This window comes from Oryctolagus cuniculus, chromosome 17 (genome assembly GCF_051225735.1).
Source record: "Oryctolagus cuniculus isolate XC-2025 breed Fujian yellow rabbit chromosome 17, ASM5122573v1, whole genome shotgun sequence".
In the NCBI taxonomy this organism is placed as follows: domain Eukaryota; kingdom Metazoa; phylum Chordata; class Mammalia; order Lagomorpha; family Leporidae; genus Oryctolagus; species Oryctolagus cuniculus.
The window spans coordinates 19480092-19497438 of NC_142883.1; the positions used below are offsets into that span (position 1 = coordinate 19480092).

Here is a 17347-nt window from a genome sequence, read left to right on the forward strand (position 1 = left end):
CGGCATGCCTCTGAGTCCATCTTGTGTGTCTGTGGTCTGCTTGGGGGGGGGGGTCTTTGGGGAGGGGTGGGTTTGTGAGGCTTCTGTGTTCTCATGGGTAAACTGGGGGTGACAGGCAAAACACTGCAGGATGACCGCGGAGGAGGCATGGCACGGGGGGTGGGGGGGGCTCCCTGGGAAAAAGTCTTGTATGACACGAGTCCCTCCAGCCGCTCTCTTCTTTCTCTTCCCAGCGGAGGAGGCTGGAGCTTTGCCCTTGGAGAGGCCGCTGCTCCCAGCCTAGGCACTGAACCAGAGGACAATGACCACAATGCCAGCAGCAGGCGCATCTTCTCTCACTCACAGAAGGCCCTCCCGCCTCTGTCAGGCTCAGGGAGGATGGGAGGTGTTCAGGGGACACTTACCAGGAGCCAAGGGCCCTCCAAACAAGCGCAGGAATTCAGAACCAGGGGCCCAGCAAAACCAGAATTTTCAAGCGTCCTGGAGACCGCTCCACAGCTGCCTTTCTGGAAAAGCCCTCAGCCCCCTCCCCCCACTCCTCCTGGCCCCAAGACTCATCCTGCTCCCTAAACTAGTTCCAGCCAGCCCAGAGCTGGGATTTGCTTGGGCTTGTCTCTCCTTTCTGGGGCAGGTTCCCGCGTAGGTACATAAGCTTAGTCTTTATCGTGCCTGCTCACAGAGCAAGCATTTCTCGTGATGGCCATAAGCATGAAGGAGACTCCCCAAAAGGACGCACAGATACAAATGAGAGCTCTCCCAGACTCTGCAGAGCTCTCCCTACACAGGGATGTCCACCCCAGGAGGCAGAATGAAGGTGGCCACACTAGAGATATAGGCAAAAATGCTGTAAGGGCCTCTAGGAACTGAATCGGGCAATCTTGGAAGGGTTCCTGAAGGAGAGGGACAATGGACATGGACTAGCCTTAAAAAACATTTCAACAGGGGCCAGTGCCATGGTACAGTATGTTAATTCTCTGCCTGCGGCACCGGCTTCCCATATGGGTGCCGGTTCTAGTCCTGGCTGCTCCTCTTCCGATCCAGCTCTCTGCTATGGCCTAGGAAAGCAGTAGAAGATGGCCCAAGTCCTTGGGCCCTGCACCCGCATGGGAGATCAGGAGGAAGCACCTGGCTCCTGGCTTCGGATTGGCGAAGCACCGGCCGTAGCGGCCATTTGGGGAGTGAACCAACAGAAGGAAGACCTCTCTCTCTATCTCGCCCTCTCACTGTCTGTAACTCTACCTCTCAAATAAATATATAAAAAACATTTCAACAAAGAAGAGAAGGAAGTGTATTTTCATTTGCCCAACCTGATCTCTTAGAACGAGCCCTGGTCCAGTTCCGAGTGGACCAGCTGGAAGAGCATGTGTGTGTCATGAGAGTGTTAGATCAGGTGAATTTTGGAAGCAGTCCCTACAGGCCTGGGGTTTGAACAGTTCTTTGTTTTTATCACAGTCAGGGAGTAAAATCAGGCTCTTCCCAAAGGCGTGCCCAGACTGAGGACTCAAAGAAATGTCTCAGAAGTAAGAGTTCCGGAGCTCCCATGTCCTGGGTGCGCCCACGCTGCAGCCAGGGCAGTACAGCTCCCATCGAACCTCTGCGTGGTCACAGCTGCCTGCCTGGCAGCCAGCACTGTCTCTGGCGCAATCAATGTTCACTGAATGAAGTGGTGAACCAATGCGGTGACAGAGAGTGTGACCAGCTCCTTGAGGAAAACTGAAACCCAACCTGGTCCCAGATCATCCGATCGTGTGGGGCCTTTGCTCCCAGAAGCCCTGTGCTTGCTCTTAATAAGGAGATAGATGTGTCTTCAGCAAGCGTCCACCCTAGCCCTTCTGGTTTCTGCCGCAATCTGCAGAAAAGTGGGTCAGAGAACAGCGCTGCAGCACACAGACCCCTGAGGAAGCCTGGATTGCGAGCCAGGTGACATGTATTGAGCGCCCGCGCCCGTAGTGTACCCCCTGGCTCTCAGATTACCGCATTGTGGCCTCAGAGGACTGACTGTACAAGAGAGCCTGGGAGGGGGCTGGGGACCGCACCCCCCACAGGGCTGACCAGCAGAGTGGCCTCAGGCGAGCCACTGTCCTCCCTCTGAGCTTTCAAAAATGAAAACAAAAGATGCAGCCGGCCCGGGTTCTGGGGACGTAGTGAGCACGTGGAAGCGGAGTGCTTCCTAAGTGCTGGCGATTATTGCTCCTCTGGGCACGCACGCCAGCCCGCCTGCCCCCAGGGCGAGCAAACGTTCATGTGCACACTCCCACGGGCACGCAGATGCAGAGCCGAGTACGGACGCCAGCCCGAGGGCCCCGCGGCGTCCCAGACCCGGAGCCAGCGCTGGGCCCCGCGGGGAAGCCGCCCCGGCCTCGGCTTCCCTCCATTTCTCTCAGTTCCTTATGAATGAACTCCGGCCGCAAAGAGTTTATTTTTTTATGAATGGGAGCCCAAGCTGTGAATGAAGCCGCGAGCCAGCCCCTACATTTTGATTGGTCCGCGGGGCTGGGAAACTCCGCCTTCCGGATCGGCCTGGCGAGTCTCCGGATTGGCGGGCGTGCCCGGCCCAGGGGTTTCATTCACAAAAGTCAATGAAACAAAGGGAACGGGTTGGGGGAGCGAGAGCCCAGGACGAGGCGAAGGAAATGCACCAATCAGCTGCTCCCCCGGGCTCACAACTGTGTGCGGCTCCCGGAAAACAAGCGGGTGCGCGGGGGACCCGGGGCCCGGGCCGCCTCGCTCCGGCCTAGCCTGGTGCTCCTCGGAGCGGCCTGGGGACATGCTCCGGACCCCCCGCAGCTCCAGCACCGACGCCCCGGCCTCAGGTGAGGCTGCCGGAGGGGAAGGGAGGGAGCGTGTCTGTGCTTCCCCGCCTCGCCTCCGACACATCCCTCTCTCTTCTCACCGCCCGCCTCCGCAGATTCCAGGGCGGGGGGTGGGAGGCACTGGGATTCCGGGCCGGAGGGGGCGCCGGAGTTGCGGGCGCGCGAATGGTGCGCGCCGGGCCCGCTCCTGGGCGCGCGAGGGCACACACACACACACACACACACACAGTCTCTCTCTCTCTTTCTCTCTCTCTCTCTCACTCTCGTCTTATGTAACCGAGCCCGGGCAGAGCTGGGCTGCAGACAGCTGAAACGGCGAGCCTGGCTTTGGGGAGCAGGTGGGACCTGCCTTTGGCGGGAGGGGAGTAGTGGCGGCGCACGGCCCGGCTGGCGGAAACCTCCCCATCGCGCCAGTGACTCGGAGAAGTTGCGCCGTCCGACCTGAAGCCTCGGGGCTACCCCTCCCCGCCGCCCCTCCCGGGACCGTGAGCGAACGCTACCCCCCCCCACCCCCCAGGTCTCTGCCCCCGCGCGGGGCCCCGGCCGCGCGGCCGGAGGGAGCGGCCGGATGGAGCGGAGGATGAAAGGCGGATACTTGGACCAGCAAGTGCCCTACACCTTGTGCAGCGTGAGCGCCGCGCCGGCTCCACGCCCGCCCCCGCCCTGCACCCCGCCCCTGCTCACCCCACCGCACTGGCGCCCTCCCCCCGCCCCTGCGCTCCCAGCGGGGTCCTGGGCGGCCAGGCCCCTGAGTCACCCCGGAACCCCGACCCCGCTCCCCTGGCTGGGCTCCTCTGGGTGACTCCGGGGCATTCTCCCCCCTCCCACCTCGCAGAAATCGCCCGGAAATGGGAGCTTGCAAGAAGCGCTGATGGTCCCACAGGGAAAGCTCATGGACCCGGGCTCCCTGCCGCCCCCCGACTCCGAAGGTAAAGAGCCAGGGAGACAGACTGACTCCGCCCCGCCATATGCACGTCCCAAGGGCAGGTCCTGGAACCCCACTCGGTCCTCAAAAGATTCGGTCTCCGGGGGACTCAGGTCATTCTTGGCCCCTGCTCCTAAGTGGTTAGGTCACCGCGGCTAGCTGGGGCTCCCTTCTCACCACTGCCTCCGCCTCACCTCCGATTCCATAATTCACCCCTCAGATCTCTTCCAGGATCTAAGTCACTTCCAGGAGACGTGGCTTGCTGAAGGTGAGTAGTTTGGTGACCGTTTCTGTTAAGGGAAGGGGGGTTCCCAGCCCTGGCGGTCCTGCCTAGCCCAGTTCCTCTCCCCTCTACCCCATCTCAAGGCGTTCTCCAGGGCCCCCTCTCGTCCAGCCACTGCGCTCTCCTCAGTGCCCAGTGTGGACGCTTAAATTGATATTTATTTTCTCTGCCCTGAGCTGGGCTTGTGTAACCAGGCCTGGGGATGAATCAGACCATTGTGTGGGGTATTTGCTTATTTGAATGGAACTTGGCCCCAGGCCCATTTTCCTGGTTGAAATTTTCATTTGCAAAGTTTGTTTGGCAGGAGCCTAAGAGTGAGCGGAGCTACATTTGGGGGTGACTGGGGGGCAGTGAGGGACAGGGCGATAAGGAGAAACAGCAATTAACTTGTTACCTAGCTTCAGGAGTGGCCCAAACCCTGCTTCTTATCCAGCCCCGACAACTTACAGTCCTGGCCCAAAGAACAACAAAAGTTTCCAACCATTCTTCTCAGCTGTGCTTTGGCCCAGAAGGCCGGGGCTCCCCCAGCAAATAGCCCTGATTGTAATTCTAATGGCAACTCGGTCTCCCTCCTCCATCACTCCGCCTCCAGGCAAAGTCCCCTTCCTGTGTGCTGGGGAGTGCACAGCGGAACAGGCAGGGATGGGGTCTGTGGCTGGGCCCCCCCAGGGTGGGGAAGTGTGCTGGGGTCTCCTTATCTTCTTGGATAAGTCTTGGTGGAGCCTGGAGGTGTCCCTGGTGGGGCTTCAGGTGGGAGGTGGAATGGTGGTTTAGACCGCGAAGTCTCAAGGGAAGGGTTTGCCCTCCCTTCGTGGGACCCCTTTATTTTAACAATGTGAAAACCTAGAAGCCAAACCTGCTTTCTGAGGATTTTTCTGTTCCTTAGGATCTCCCATCCCTCCGCCCTGGGTGTCGCTCTTTGGTAACTATTTTGAGCTCAAACCCAACCCCTTCAAAACCCTCCACAGCAGCTTGGGGTAGAAGGAAAAGACCCTGACCAGATTCCTTGGAGTGTGCTTAGGTCTGCGTTGACCACTGTGGTAGCCCCAAAATAGAGATGTTCAGAGTGATGACCTAGCTCGGAGCCAAGCACTCCAGACATCTTGTGGAATGAACGGCTGAGCCGCTCTGGGCGTGCTGGCCAGCTCTGGGGTCTGGGATATTAACTGTGCATGCTGCAGGTCTGTGCCCCGTCCCGGGTTACAGGCAGGGCTTTGCATGGTCTGCCCGTCCTCCCGTGGTTCCGGAGCTGGACTGGAGCTGAAGATGGCAGAGGTGTCGGTTTCCAGGGGCTTCCTCTCCCGACGCCTGATTTCTGCCAGGCTTGCCAGGCTCCTTTCTTTCTCTGTCAGCTGAGGGTCCCCGCAGTGGGCAGCTCACGAGGCTGTGAGCAAAGGGTGGGTTCAGGGGTTGGCATTTTGGCAGCTGCTGGTCCATTTGTGCCTGGTTTGGGGATGGGAAGGGGAGGAGAATGTTCTCATCTCTCAACCCTGGAAACCCCACCCCTTGGCAGTGTGTCTAGAGCTGGTACGTGTGTCTGTCTGCGTGTGGCAGTGTGAGTGTGTGTGCGTGTGTGACATGCTGCTGCCCTGGGAGTCACTGTACATTTAAATCCAGTGGGTGGGAGGTGCGGGTGGGGACTGCGAGGCGGAGGGGGGCTGGGATCGCCTTGGTTCCTTCTCCTCCCTTCTGAGGGAGCAGCTCGGGTTCCCAGCTGGCAATGGATGGCCAGGCCTGAGGGGGGGGATGCTGAGGCCATTGGCTCCTTCTCTCTCTGCGGAGACAGATGCAGCTGCCGGGGCCCTGTCCCCCTGCACCAGCCCAGCACCACCCCAGCCTCCTCTCCTGCCTCTTCCCACCAGGTCAGTGACCCCTGCAGCTGCAGGGGGAGATGGGGGGGGCAGGGAGGGACTGGCTCCTCTGGAAACTAGCCAGCGGTTGGGACACATAGTGGCCCGAGCCCAACCTACCTCTTTCGGCTCAATTTGGAGAGAAGCAGTGGATCCCTTGGCGTGGGTGGGGCTATGGAGGATTCAGAGATGCCCAGGTGGCGCCGGGCAGGGCAGGTACAGGGGGATGAGGATGTGGTTGCAGGATCCGTGTCGGGTGTCTGCGCGTTGCGGGGGAGTGTGAGCAGGGCTCTGCAGAGGCAGCTCAGATATCTTTGGGGTCGGGGGTTTCTCTAGACTGAGGGTAGAAGGGTGTGTCTGATGTGGGGGCACCTGGGATTTGTTGCGACGCTGGAGAGAGGATCAAGCTGAGCCTGTATGTGTCTGGTGATGGTGACAGATGTGCTGGTTCTGGTCCAGGATTCCTTTCTGGGCTTGGGAGGAGCATTCAGGGATCCCTGGGGACAATGGCTTTGTGGTCTGACTCTGGGCCAGGTGTGTCTGTAGAAGGCTGGGGTCTGTGGATTCCCAGAAGTGCCGGAAGGGTCCTTGCTCCCTGAGGTGTGTGTAAAATTGGTGGGGATGTGCTATACACAGAGGCATTAGGATTTTTCTAGAAAGAGAACAATAAGTAGCTTCCATCATGTTCTCAAAGGACTGGATCTGTGCTCACAAGAGCCCCTGCTCCCCAGCCCTCTGCCAGCAGCTCCAGTGCCCTTGCCCTTGCCCCCCCATCATGCCAAAATCTGTAGATCTGAAAAGAGAGCCTGTGCATGAAGGCGTACATGGAGGACATGTCTCACGCGTGCCACTGTGTTGCTGGGAGAGTCCAGCGCAAGGAATCGGGTGTGCGAGTCTGTGTGTGCATGCTGCTGCCTGCAGGATTCTGTGGGGAGGGGTGGGACAGGGTTAATCTGCTCCCCAGTCTGTGTTAGCTCCCAAGCCTCCTTCTCCATCTCTCTGTCCCCTCCCCTTCCAGAAGGCTCCTGGATGAAAATGTCCCCTGCACAGAGAAAGAACTGCAGAGCCACCGCCAGGGTGGGGGTGGGGTCCGGGGAGCGCTCAGGCCCCCGGTGGTGACACAGTGGAGCAGAAACGCTGGACATTGCCTTCACCCCTCCTCCTCCCCCTGGACCCTGGGAGAGCGTGATGGGACATGGGTGGTGGGAGTAGCCTCTGGTGCTTGGCTGTCATGCCCTCCCAATTCTGGGGCCCAGCTCAGCAAGCCTCCCAAGCCCCTCCTTTTCTTTTACTGCTCCCCTGTTAGAAGGAGAGGGTCCCTAACATCTCTCTGGGCTCCATGCTGGCTTAACACTTTTCCCAGCACCACTCCTTAATCATCAGCCATGTCCCCAGGCAGGTCAGCTCTCCTTTAGGGCCAGGATGGAGCTGGGGGCAGACGCTGGCACATGAGCTGGGCAGCCCAGACTTGGCCAATCAACAAACAGAGTGCTGTACACTCAAGACCAAACATGGTCATTAAAACCTCTCTTGCTCTCCAGGAACGTGGGGCCTCCGTATTCCTTTTCCTGTCTCTATCCTTGTTGATGGTCTCTGGGCAGCCACGAGATGGCCAGTGTTTGGAGAAGGAGCCGAGCAGGGGCTGGGGTTTGCTTTTGGCACTGGGACGAAGGTGTCCCCACTTATGGGTGTGAACTGGACGCTGGGAGAGGCCTCCTCTAGGACTCTCAGGGAGGGGATTCTGGTCAAACCTTGAAGCTTGAGGCAGGAAGAAAGGCAAGATGACCCCTTGGGCCCTCTGCTCTCCAGGCCAGTGACGCCAGCAGGAGACACCCCCAGCCCATTACCTCAATGGAAACTGGCAGCTAACGAGGCCCCAGGAGGGGGCCCGGAGTGCATCAGTCACCCCCACGTTCTGCACCAGCCACCCTAGGGACCCTCCTTGTCTCAGTCGCAGGGAGGGGCACGTCGTTCACCCTGCCCTCCTCACCCCCTTGACTGGGGTGGAGGGCACAGGCAGGCAGGGATGAGCCTGGGCCTTGCACCCCTGGGCAGCTGGAAAGATCTTGTATCCTGGCATTACGCAGCGCCTCCTAAAGTTGCCAGTGATCAAAATGATCAAAGTGCACAACCTTGAGAATCAGCGTTTATAACAACGCGCAGGTGCTTCTGAAATCAGGACAGTGTGGGAATGGCTGCCTCTGAGCCTTAGTGCGGCTCCTGAGAAAATGTGTGTGGCTGTGTGTTTTTGTTTTTGCCAAGGAATGTCAGCGTGCCGCGGGGTTCCTGGGTCACATTAGACGTGCGTCGTGTTGCTTTGTCATAAATTCAAGCTGCAGGTGGCTCCTGACTCTTAAACTCCCTCATCCCAGGGTCTCTGTGAAATCTGCTGTCTCAAAGCCCTTAGCACCTCTGCTACATCAAGCGAGTTGGTGAAGTCTCCTGCCCAGCTACTGCCGCAACCTAAGACATCGCTGTAGGATGAGCTTTCCAGAGAGGGCCTGCCCCTGGTGCTGCGGGCTTGGCTAGGATCGCCTTAGTTCTTCCTGCCAACCAGAGGACACGGGGTCATTATGTGCTTATTCACGTAGTAAACAAATAATGCATTGACCGTGCACTTGGAGTCAGACCCTGTGCTGGGTGCTGGGGATCAGATGAATTAGATCAGGTGCTTGCCCGCACCAAGCTTAACCTTCTGGTAGAGCATAAACACCTAAACATAAATCACTACGTTCAGGTGGCAATATGTGCTAGGGCAAAAATAAGGCGAACACCATCGAGAGCCGGGAGGGGCCTCTGGCTTGGGTGGAAAGATCTCCAAAGAGGAGGCCAAGAGCAAGAGTTTGGGTTTCATGCTTAGAGACAGAGAGAGGGAGAGAGAGAGGATTTGCAGAAAGGTCACTGGCAGTTGTGTAGAGAACGTGCCGTGTGCAGCTGCACCACCCTGAATGCCCCTCTCCTCTGATCTAAGCAGGGTCAGGCCTGGTTAGGACCTGGGGCGGGGAGAGGAGAATGGAAGCAGGGAGTTCTGACGGGGGGAGGCTGTGGCTGAAATCCAAGTGAGAAACAGTGCAGCCCTGGCTGAGGGGGCCTCGGAAGACAGAGGCTGCGAGGTGTTCCCTGCCGCATTGTCCATCCCAAGAACAGTCTGCAGCTTCCACTGCCTCATCTTAGGGACGCCTTCTTCCTGGGCTCTCTACCCTTCTCCTTCCTGCTGGGATCTATTGTGTCTTAGGAGAGGGGCGAGAGTAGGCAGAGTCCGGGATCCCGGGAGGTACCCGGCTGTATGCCCACCTGGGGAGACCCGGACAAAAACTAGAACCCAGAGTCCGGATACCCAGGTTAGAGGCCATGACTGAGCTGCTTTGAATGAGTGGTCCTGACTAGACCCCAACTCAGCTCCACCCACCCGGGGCCCGGGGAGTGCTCCTGCCCTGGCTGCCCGCCGGTGGGGTGGGGTGCACGTCCTCGGCCTCTCCCTCTCCCACTGTCCTCCTCGCACCCCTGTTGGTCTTCCCTCTTTACTCCACTCCATTTCAGCAAAGTCACCTGGGCAGGGGTTGAAATGCAGATTCCTGGTCCCCTCCCTGCCGCACCCCCAAGATTCACAGTTTTCCCAGGTGATTCTAAGTCCGTGAGAACCCACTTGTTGCCCAGCCCAGCTATGACTCTGCCATGGGCACTTTCCGGGAGCTTTGTCCACAGCGCAGGGCGGGGCCGTCTCCTGAAACATGGCGGGAATAAAGACAGAGCACCCGGGGCCGGGGAATCTGCTCAGACAGGTTCCAGGGAGGCACAGGCTTCCCTCCAGGGTTTTAGCGGATCCCAGAGAAGGAGGCTGTGGATTCTCCCAGGCTGGTGCTGACCTGCAGGGCTGTGCTAATGGTATCTCCCAGTGGCTACACCCAGGGTCCCCTGCCCACGCTCACCTCTGACCTCTCTCTGCAGCTCAGGTACCAGACAGTGATGAGCAGTTCGTTCCTGATTTCCATTCAGAAAACTGTGAGTAGAGGGACATGGGTGGAGGGAAGGGGGCCGGGTGTGTGTGTGGGGGGGGGGGGTAAGAGGTGGGGTGGGGGTGGGGGGAGGCAGAGGGTGAGTCCCAGAGATAGAAGATCACAGGAGACAGCTTGGTCTTCGCTAAAGGAAAGAGTGACGATCAGGGCTCCCCAGGCAGTAAGAGAGGAAGGCCTTGGTTCAAATCTGGGGCTGGCCCTGTCCCAGCTGTGTGGCCTTGGGCAGACACTGTCTCTCTGATCCTCCATGTCCGTGTACCCGCAGTGAGGGGCTGGGGCCAGTTCTAATGTTCTAAGTTACTCTCATGCAACTGGTCAGGATGTCGCCCCCAAGGAGGTATTGGCATCTAGTGGGCAGAGGCTGGAGTGTTGCTAAAAACATCCTACAGTGCTCAAGACAGCTCCCCACGATCAAAAACAAACCAAAAAACACCACGACCTGGCCCGAGGACCCGTAGTGCCACTGTTAAGAAACCCGCTTTACGTTGCTCTCAGCTACCTGACATGAAATGAAACAGGATGCAGATAACCAAGTAGCAGATAACAGCGGTTGCCTGGTTGCGAGGCACTCACTCACCTGGACTGCGCAGACAGGCTGGCAGTCGCCCCTGCGGGGGCCTCGGCTGGCCGGCCAGCACGGCAGGGGCCCCAGGGAAGGCCAGTGTGCTTCACGGATAATTAGGAGCATGTGTATAATGTTATGCAGCTGACAGTCAAGTGGGCGGATGTCCAACCTGAACCAGCAAAAGGAAGATTCTTCCTAGCCCCAAATGAATAAGAAAACATTTCCCTGCCTTGGAATTTTCCAGGGCCCTCAGGCGAACCAGAGGCCCCAGACTGGGGGTGCCGAGGACGCCCCCACTCGCGGCCACACGTGTTTTCCTGGGGCTGAGGTTGCACTGAATGCTGAGCTTTAGCTTCCTGGTTATCGCTGGGCGTTAGCCTGGTGTATCACACTAGACACAAAGTAGACGGCTAGCATGCTCCTAAAGTGCTGACTATGGGTCCCGGAAAACAGAGACCAGAGAAGGAAGGAGGCTGGACCAGTCACCAAGCCAGTCCTCGGGGAGCAGAAGGTGCTAGAGTCTCTGCTGCTTCTTGGGTGATACATTCTGGCTTTGCTCTGCCCCCGCCCCAACCCCCACAGTAGCTTTCCACAGCCCCACCACCAGGATCAAGAAGGAGCCCCAGAGTCCCCGCACAGACCCGGCCCTGTCCTGCAGCAGGAAGCCGCCACTCCCCTACCACCATGGCGAGCAGTGCCTTTACTCCAGGTGAGTGCCAGCTGGCCCCCGGAAGGAGGGCAGGGAGGCCGGCCATGAGCAGAGGCAGCGGCTCAGATGCAAGTCAGACCGCCGAAAGGTTCCCCGGCTCCTGCCAAGGGGGCCCAGCTAAGGAGCAGCATGGAAGAGACACAGAGGCCCCAGGGATGTGAGTTAAGACTGGCGCAGGCTCTGCTTCCGCTGAGAGGCCCCTGTCTCACCCAAGCCAGTTGCTCTGTGCTGGGAGAGATGTTCTCAAGATCAGGGTCAGGACTGAGGAAAGCAGAGAAAGGCGGCACCTGCGACACAGTCTGCGGCTCCTGCCCTTCCCTTCCCAGCCCCCCTCGGTCCTGCCTTCTCCTGAAATCCCTGCAGCCTCACCCTGGAGATGAAGGGCTCAAAGATCCTTGCTCAGCTTCTCTGCCCCCTCACCCCCATCTCCCCCTCAACTCCAGTGCCTATGACCCCCCCAGACAAATCGCCATCAAGTCTCCTGCCCCCGGTGCCCCTGGACAGTCGCCCCTCCAGCCCTTTCCCCGGACGGAACAGCGGAGTTTCCTGAGAGCCTCTGGTGCCTCTCAGCCCCACCCCAGCCATGGGTACCTCGGGGAGCACAGGTAAGGAGACAGGCACACCGCTGCTCCTATGGGTCCAGGTCTCACCCTAAAGGTTTCCCAAACAGGTGTGGAGGGGGGTAGGGAGGAAGCGTATGGAACCCCACCCCACCCCACCCCACCCAAGCCCACCTGGTAAGTCTGGGAATGGCAGACTAGAGGAGGGCTTAATTTAGGCTTCTGTTCTCTTCCTTCAAGCACACCCAGCTCCGTCTTCCAGCAGCCCCTGGACATGTGCCACTCCTTCACATCTTCTCAGGGTGGGGGCCGGGAGACCCTCCCAGCCCCCTACCAACACCAGCTGTCGGAGCCCTGCCCACCCTACCCCCAGCAGAGCTTCAAGCAGGAATACCATGACCCCCTGTATGAACAGGCGGGCCAGCCAGCTGTGGGCCAGGGCGGGGTCAGCGGGCACAGGTACCCAGGGGCGGGGGTAGTGATCAAACAGGAACAGACGGACTTCGCCTACGACTCAGGTAAGGGACTCTCCTGGGGAGGGCGCAGAGGGTGTGTGGGATTGCCAGGTGGGGGAGGTCCGTAATCACGGGAGTAGTTCAGTGAAGCCCAGGATGTCTCTCCAGGAGTTCTTCACGTTCCCATCTGTTTATCAGTTCATACATCCAAGCTCCCCATCCATTCGCCTTTCTTTCCTAAGGAACTGTCATGTTTCAATCAGCGAATTTAGACTTAGATTAAAAGATAAGGGGCATGTAGACTCTTAGACTTGTGACTTAGCAGAAAAGGTAAGGCATCTGTGTCTATTTAACAGGCAGTTGGGGGTTGGATGCCCTACTAAGACCCAAGACTGGCATGTGTCACTGGCCCCCAGCTCCAAAGGGATTTGAATAAAAAGAAGCATAAGCTTGAAAAAAGCCAGGCTCCTACTTCCCGGTTGGCTCGCAGGGTTAATGTGTGGTTTTCCCTATCCTGTGTGATGGATGGCCTAGCGCCCCGGCTGGGCACTGGAAGTAGCGACTGCTTCAGTTTCTCATGCCACCTGGCTATTACCAGAAGCTGGATGGCCTCAGCCACCTTCATAAATAGCAGCCAGGGAGGGCCTTTCTGAATTAGGAAAGGCCCAAAAAACAAACCCTCCCTTGTTTTAGTACCTCCTGGCTTCTGTTACATTGTTACCAGCCCCAAACTGGGTGTACCTGCAAGTTTGCTTCCATAAATAAATGTAGAGGTTAGAGTAGGCTCAGAGCTGGCTAGAGCTTGAGGGTTTTTCATTTTCTGGTGCCTACTGTCTTTCAGGGGCAGAGGAATGAAATACAGGTCCGTCCGCCCCCCCACCCCACTCCCACCCCGCTGTCCAAGTGTAAACCTTAAGCGTGCCCTGAAACAGGGTGGGGATAAGCCCTTGCCTGGCTGGGCCGTGAGGTGCAGCAGGGAGGAGGGAGATGCTCTTGCCGCTGACCTTCAAAGGCTATAGACCGGAGGGGATCGTGTTACATGCCCTTGAACTCCTGCCCCTCCCCCCAGCTTCCCTGAATGGAGTCAGGAATTCCATTCACAAAATGGAGGCATGAATGAACCCATCCTCCCGCCTCCTCCCGGAGGTGTCAGGTTTCACAGTCTCATTCATAGGTGGGAGTGGAGGGGGGCGGGCAGGAAGGGGTTGGAACTTGAACGGGTGGCTTCACACTCGGGGGGTGGGGTGGGGGGGAGTTTTCTGTCCTGTGGAATGGAGTGGAATGGAGTGGAATGTGCCCTGCTGTTAGACCTGGGAGAGCACGGCTCAGTGCTCACTGCCTCTTTCCCAGATGCGTGCTAGAGCTCCGGCTCCCTCAGTGTTTGTCTCTTTTCCTCTGGAGTGCGCGTGCGCGCGCACACACACACACACACACACACACACGGCCAGGAACCTGACCTGCTGACCGGACGTCTGCCCCTTCCGAGGGAGCCTTAGGCATGGACACCGGACCCTTTCCCCGGAGGTTCATCTCTCACACCGCCCCCCTCCCAACTCACAGGAAACAGCTGCTCCCTGGAATCCCGGGCCCTGGGGAGGAACAGCTTGCCCAGCCCCAGCTGCTGCCATCCATGCCCTCTGGCCCAGCCCTGGAGCTGAGGGGCACAAGCCTCATGCCCCCTGGGGTGAACTTCCCCTGGGATTTGGTGGTGGGCAGGCGACTGGGACAAGAAAAGTCACCGGAAAGCAGGCTGGCAGGAAGAATTCCTTGAATGTGTGGAGGACATCCTCCTCCCCTCCCCCTGCCCTGCCCAGCCACCTGAAACCGCACCCTTTCCTCCCTGCAGATGTCCCTGGGTGTGCCTCCATGTACCTCCACAATGAGGGCTTCTCCGGGCCCTCCCCAGGTGAGGGGCCATGGGTAAGGCAGACCTCTGTTTCCCATAGCAAGCCCGCCAAGCAGGAGGAGGGAGCCCTGCCTGGGGGAGGGTCTCCCTAGCCAGGAGTCCCTGTGGACTCAGATCTGAGAGACCCCCAACTTCCTCCACAAGGCTATGGCTATGAGAAACCTCTGCGACCATTTCCAGATGATGTCTGCGTTGTCCCTGAGAAATTTGAAGGTCAGAGAAGTGGCTGTTGCTGGAGGGTGGGACACAGGGTGCAGGGTCTGGGGCACCAAAGGTGGGGAGACCCCCCAACCCCTCACCTCCTATTTTGTGTTCCCCAGGAGACATGAAGCAGGAAGGGGTTGGAGCATTCCGAGAGGGGCCGCCCTACCAGCGTCGGGGTGCTTTGCAGCTGTGGCAGTTTCTGGTGGCCCTGCTGGACGACCCAACCAATGCCCACTTCATTGCCTGGACGGGCCGGGGGATGGAGTTCAAGCTCATCGAGCCTGAGGAGGTGAGTCCCCAGACGTCCCCAACCCCTCCTCGTCAACAGCTCTGGGGCTTGGAGAGGAGAGACCCTGGGAAGTGGTAGCACCTGCCTTCATCACCATCTTTGCTTGACCTGACCTGGATTCTTGCCGCCCCTGAGTGTGGGCTGCTGCCCGGCTGCAGGGCTGGCTTAGCCTTGCAACAAGAATCTCAGAGCCTTTCCAACCTGCCCATCACCCCCCCACACACACACACACACCTTTTTTCCTTCTGTCCCCAGGTTGCCAGACTCTGGGGCATCCAGAAGAACCGACCGGCCATGAACTACGACAAGCTGAGCCGCTCACTCCGATACTATTACGAGAAAGGCATCATGCAGAAGGTCAGGGCTGAGGGTCAGGAGCAAGAGGAGGGGTGCCGGGCAGTGCCTGGGGAGCTAGGAGGTCAGGAACGTGCAGGAATAGCAAAGGAGTCAAAGGGGGCAAGAAGCTGTGGACAATCCCAAGGTTTCCCTTTCCCCAAAAAAGTGCCAAACATTAACAGAAAGGCCCAAACAAACCATGGAGAGATTGAGACGAGGGGTAAGGACTGGGAAGGAAGCTGGCTTCTTAAGAGAGCCAGAGAAGGAGGTAAGTGTGCCCCACATCTGCCTGGACCAGGAGAGGGGCTGCAGCCCCCAGCTTACAGCAGGCGGGGGTGGGGAAAACTGGGCTGAGCCAGCCCCTCTCTCCTCGCAGGTGGCTGGCGAGCGGTACGTGTACAAGTTCGTGTGCGAGCCGGAGGCCCTCTTCTCACTGGCCTTCCCGGACAATCAGCGTCCCGCTCTTAAGGCTGAGTTTGACCGGCCAGTCAGTGAGGAGGACACAGTCCCGTTGTCCCACCTGGACGAGAGCCCCGCCTACCTCCCAGAGCTGGCCGGCCCTGCCCAGCCCTTTGGCCCCAAGGGTGGCTACTCTTACTAGCGGCCAGTGGCTTCTCCCCTGCTGTGGACGGGTGCTGCTCTGTGTACATAAGGCTGAATGTGCTGTCAGGGAAAACCCTCGCTCTGACACCCACAGATGTCTCCGAGGCAGATCTCCACTGTCCTGTCAGTCAACCCGGCCCAGACTCTCAACTGCCCACCAGTCTTTGGGAAGGAAGCAAGCCTGCAGGTGCAATCCTCCACTGGGGCTTTTACTTCCGCTCCGAGGAGTTCGGCCCAGCCTCCTCCCAGGGCCTGCTTAGAGGCCCAAGCCCTGCTCCCTTTCCCCCACCAGAGAACAAGCCTTTGTTCTGTCCTGGGGGACAGAGGGAGCTTCCCAACTCCTATCTTGGCAGGGGGACGAGGGGGCTCATTGAGCTCTGCAGGTCTCCCGCCGTGGGGAGATCCAAGCCTGGACTCGACTCCACCCCAAGCCAGGGTCTGGAGGGCCCTGATCGTCAGTTCTTGGTGCTCTGTGTTTCCAGAGGCAGGGGGAGGGTGGAAGAAACCTTGGATGGAGGGGTGCAGGGTGGAGGAAAGGAGGGAGGAGTTCCTACCCCAAGGAGCCCTTTTCCTAGCCTCAAGCCTGGGATTTCACCTCCACCCCAACCACGTCTGCCAGCTCTTTAATAAAGGCCCCTGCTTCTCCTATGAGCTCTCCAGTGTCCTCCTTGCTGCCATGGGAGGGTCCTGGGGGTCAAGAGCCCCAGAGTTTGGGGCCTGGCCCTGACAATTCCCACAATCTGGATTTGGGGAAAGGCAGTTCAGGGAAGGCATGTGGTATAGTAGCTAACATGCTGGTTGGGCTGCCCACATCCAACCCTGGAGTAGCTGCATGCCATCTCCTGCTGATGTAGACCCCTGGAGGCAGCAGGTGGGGCTTGAGTGGTTGGGTTCCTGCCACCCACGTGAGAGACCTGGATTGAGTTCTGTCTCCCCCCTTTGGCCCGGCTTGGCCCCAGCCATTGCAGGCATTTGGAGAGTGAACCAGCGAATTGGCAAACTTTGTGTCTTCCAAATTTTTTTTTAAAAATTGGGCTTAATGATACCTGGTCTTCCCTCTCCCAGAATTACTGTGTGAAGACCCAGAAAGAATGAACAAAGTGTACTTTGCAATCTGGACAGGGCCTCTGGCTACCCTCAGCATGGTTCCGGCAGCCCCCTGCAGGCCCCCGGGGATGGGCAGGTGAGCCCCTGAGCTGTAGGCCCCCTTTCCTGGGGCTTCCTCGGAGCAGGCCTGTCCGTGATCACAGCTACTCCTGAGGGAGCTGTGTACTCCAGCCACGGGTCCTCCCTCCTCCCCCAATTCCCATGGCTATTTTTGCTGCAGTTGGGAGTGAGTGAGTTTGCAGAAGGGGCCAAAGGAGGCACCCTGACTGGGTGGGAGGGTGGCCTAGAGCAGGCCCCGGCAGGGAAGGAGGCGAGATCTTCAGGGAAGGGGGAGTAGGAGGCAGTAGGTTGTCCTCGCCCAGTCTGAGCGAGTAGGTAGCAAAGGCAAAGATGAAAAAGTGACAACTACACAGCAGTGTGACTGCGGAGAAGACATGGGCGGTTGAGGAGGCAGCGTGGGGGTTCCAGAGCCAGCCCCTGGTAGACGGCTTCCTGGGCGACAGGCTCAGGTCAGTACATAGGCCGTCCTGCTCAATCAGAACCACAGCTGTGCCGAGGCTGTTCCAACTGAAACGGCTTCTGCCAGCAGCCTCTGACCTGCACGCACCTCCGATGACTGCCACCCTCGCAGCTGAAGGGACAACCTTGTCCATGCCAAGTTTTATGGTCACAAAACTTCACACATGCCAGCTTACAATTTCAAACAAGACACAGAACATCAACGTT

General features: G+C 58.7%; 1 protein-coding gene across 12 annotated transcripts; it reads left to right on the plus strand.

The window, feature by feature from the left end:
• Positions 1-2545: 2545 nt before the first annotated feature.
• ETV4 (ETS variant transcription factor 4) lies at positions 2546-16162 on the plus strand. Of its 12 annotated transcripts, XM_070060648.2 has the most exons (14): positions 2601-2813; positions 3331-3441; positions 3649-3742; positions 3959-4006; positions 5808-5883; positions 9820-9873; positions 11035-11161; positions 11623-11766; positions 11962-12239; positions 14023-14082; positions 14227-14295; positions 14403-14575; positions 14831-14932; positions 15288-16162. In XM_070060648.2, the coding sequence occupies exons 5-14, from the start codon at positions 5808-5810 to the stop codon at positions 15510-15512; spliced, it is 1308 nt and encodes a 435-aa protein (XP_069916749.1). In that variant the 5' UTR covers positions 2601-2813; positions 3331-3441; positions 3649-3742; positions 3959-4006; the 3' UTR covers positions 15513-16162. The 12 variants fall into 12 exon arrangements, with proteins under 12 accessions (XP_069916745.1, XP_069916749.1, XP_069916742.1 ...); XM_070060644.2 differs by lacking the exon at positions 5808-5883 and having other exon boundaries at positions 2546-2813; XM_070060641.2 differs by lacking the exon at positions 5808-5883 and having other exon boundaries at positions 11605-11766.
• The last annotated feature ends 1185 nt before the right edge of the window (positions 16163-17347 follow it).

Bases quoted from the DNA above. Each gene is read 5' to 3' on its own strand.
- ETV4 (XM_070060641.2), top strand. From the start codon at position 3,382: ATGGAGCGGAGGATGAAAGGCGGATACTTGGACCAGCAAGTGCCCTAC. The intron at 4,007-9,819 runs GTGAGTAGTTTG...CTCTCTCTGCAG, and splicing joins GGAGACGTGGCTTGCTGAAG to CTCAGGTACCAGACAGTGAT. The intron at 14,576-14,830 runs GTGAGTCCCCAG...TTCTGTCCCCAG, and splicing joins AGCTCATCGAGCCTGAGGAG to GTTGCCAGACTCTGGGGCAT.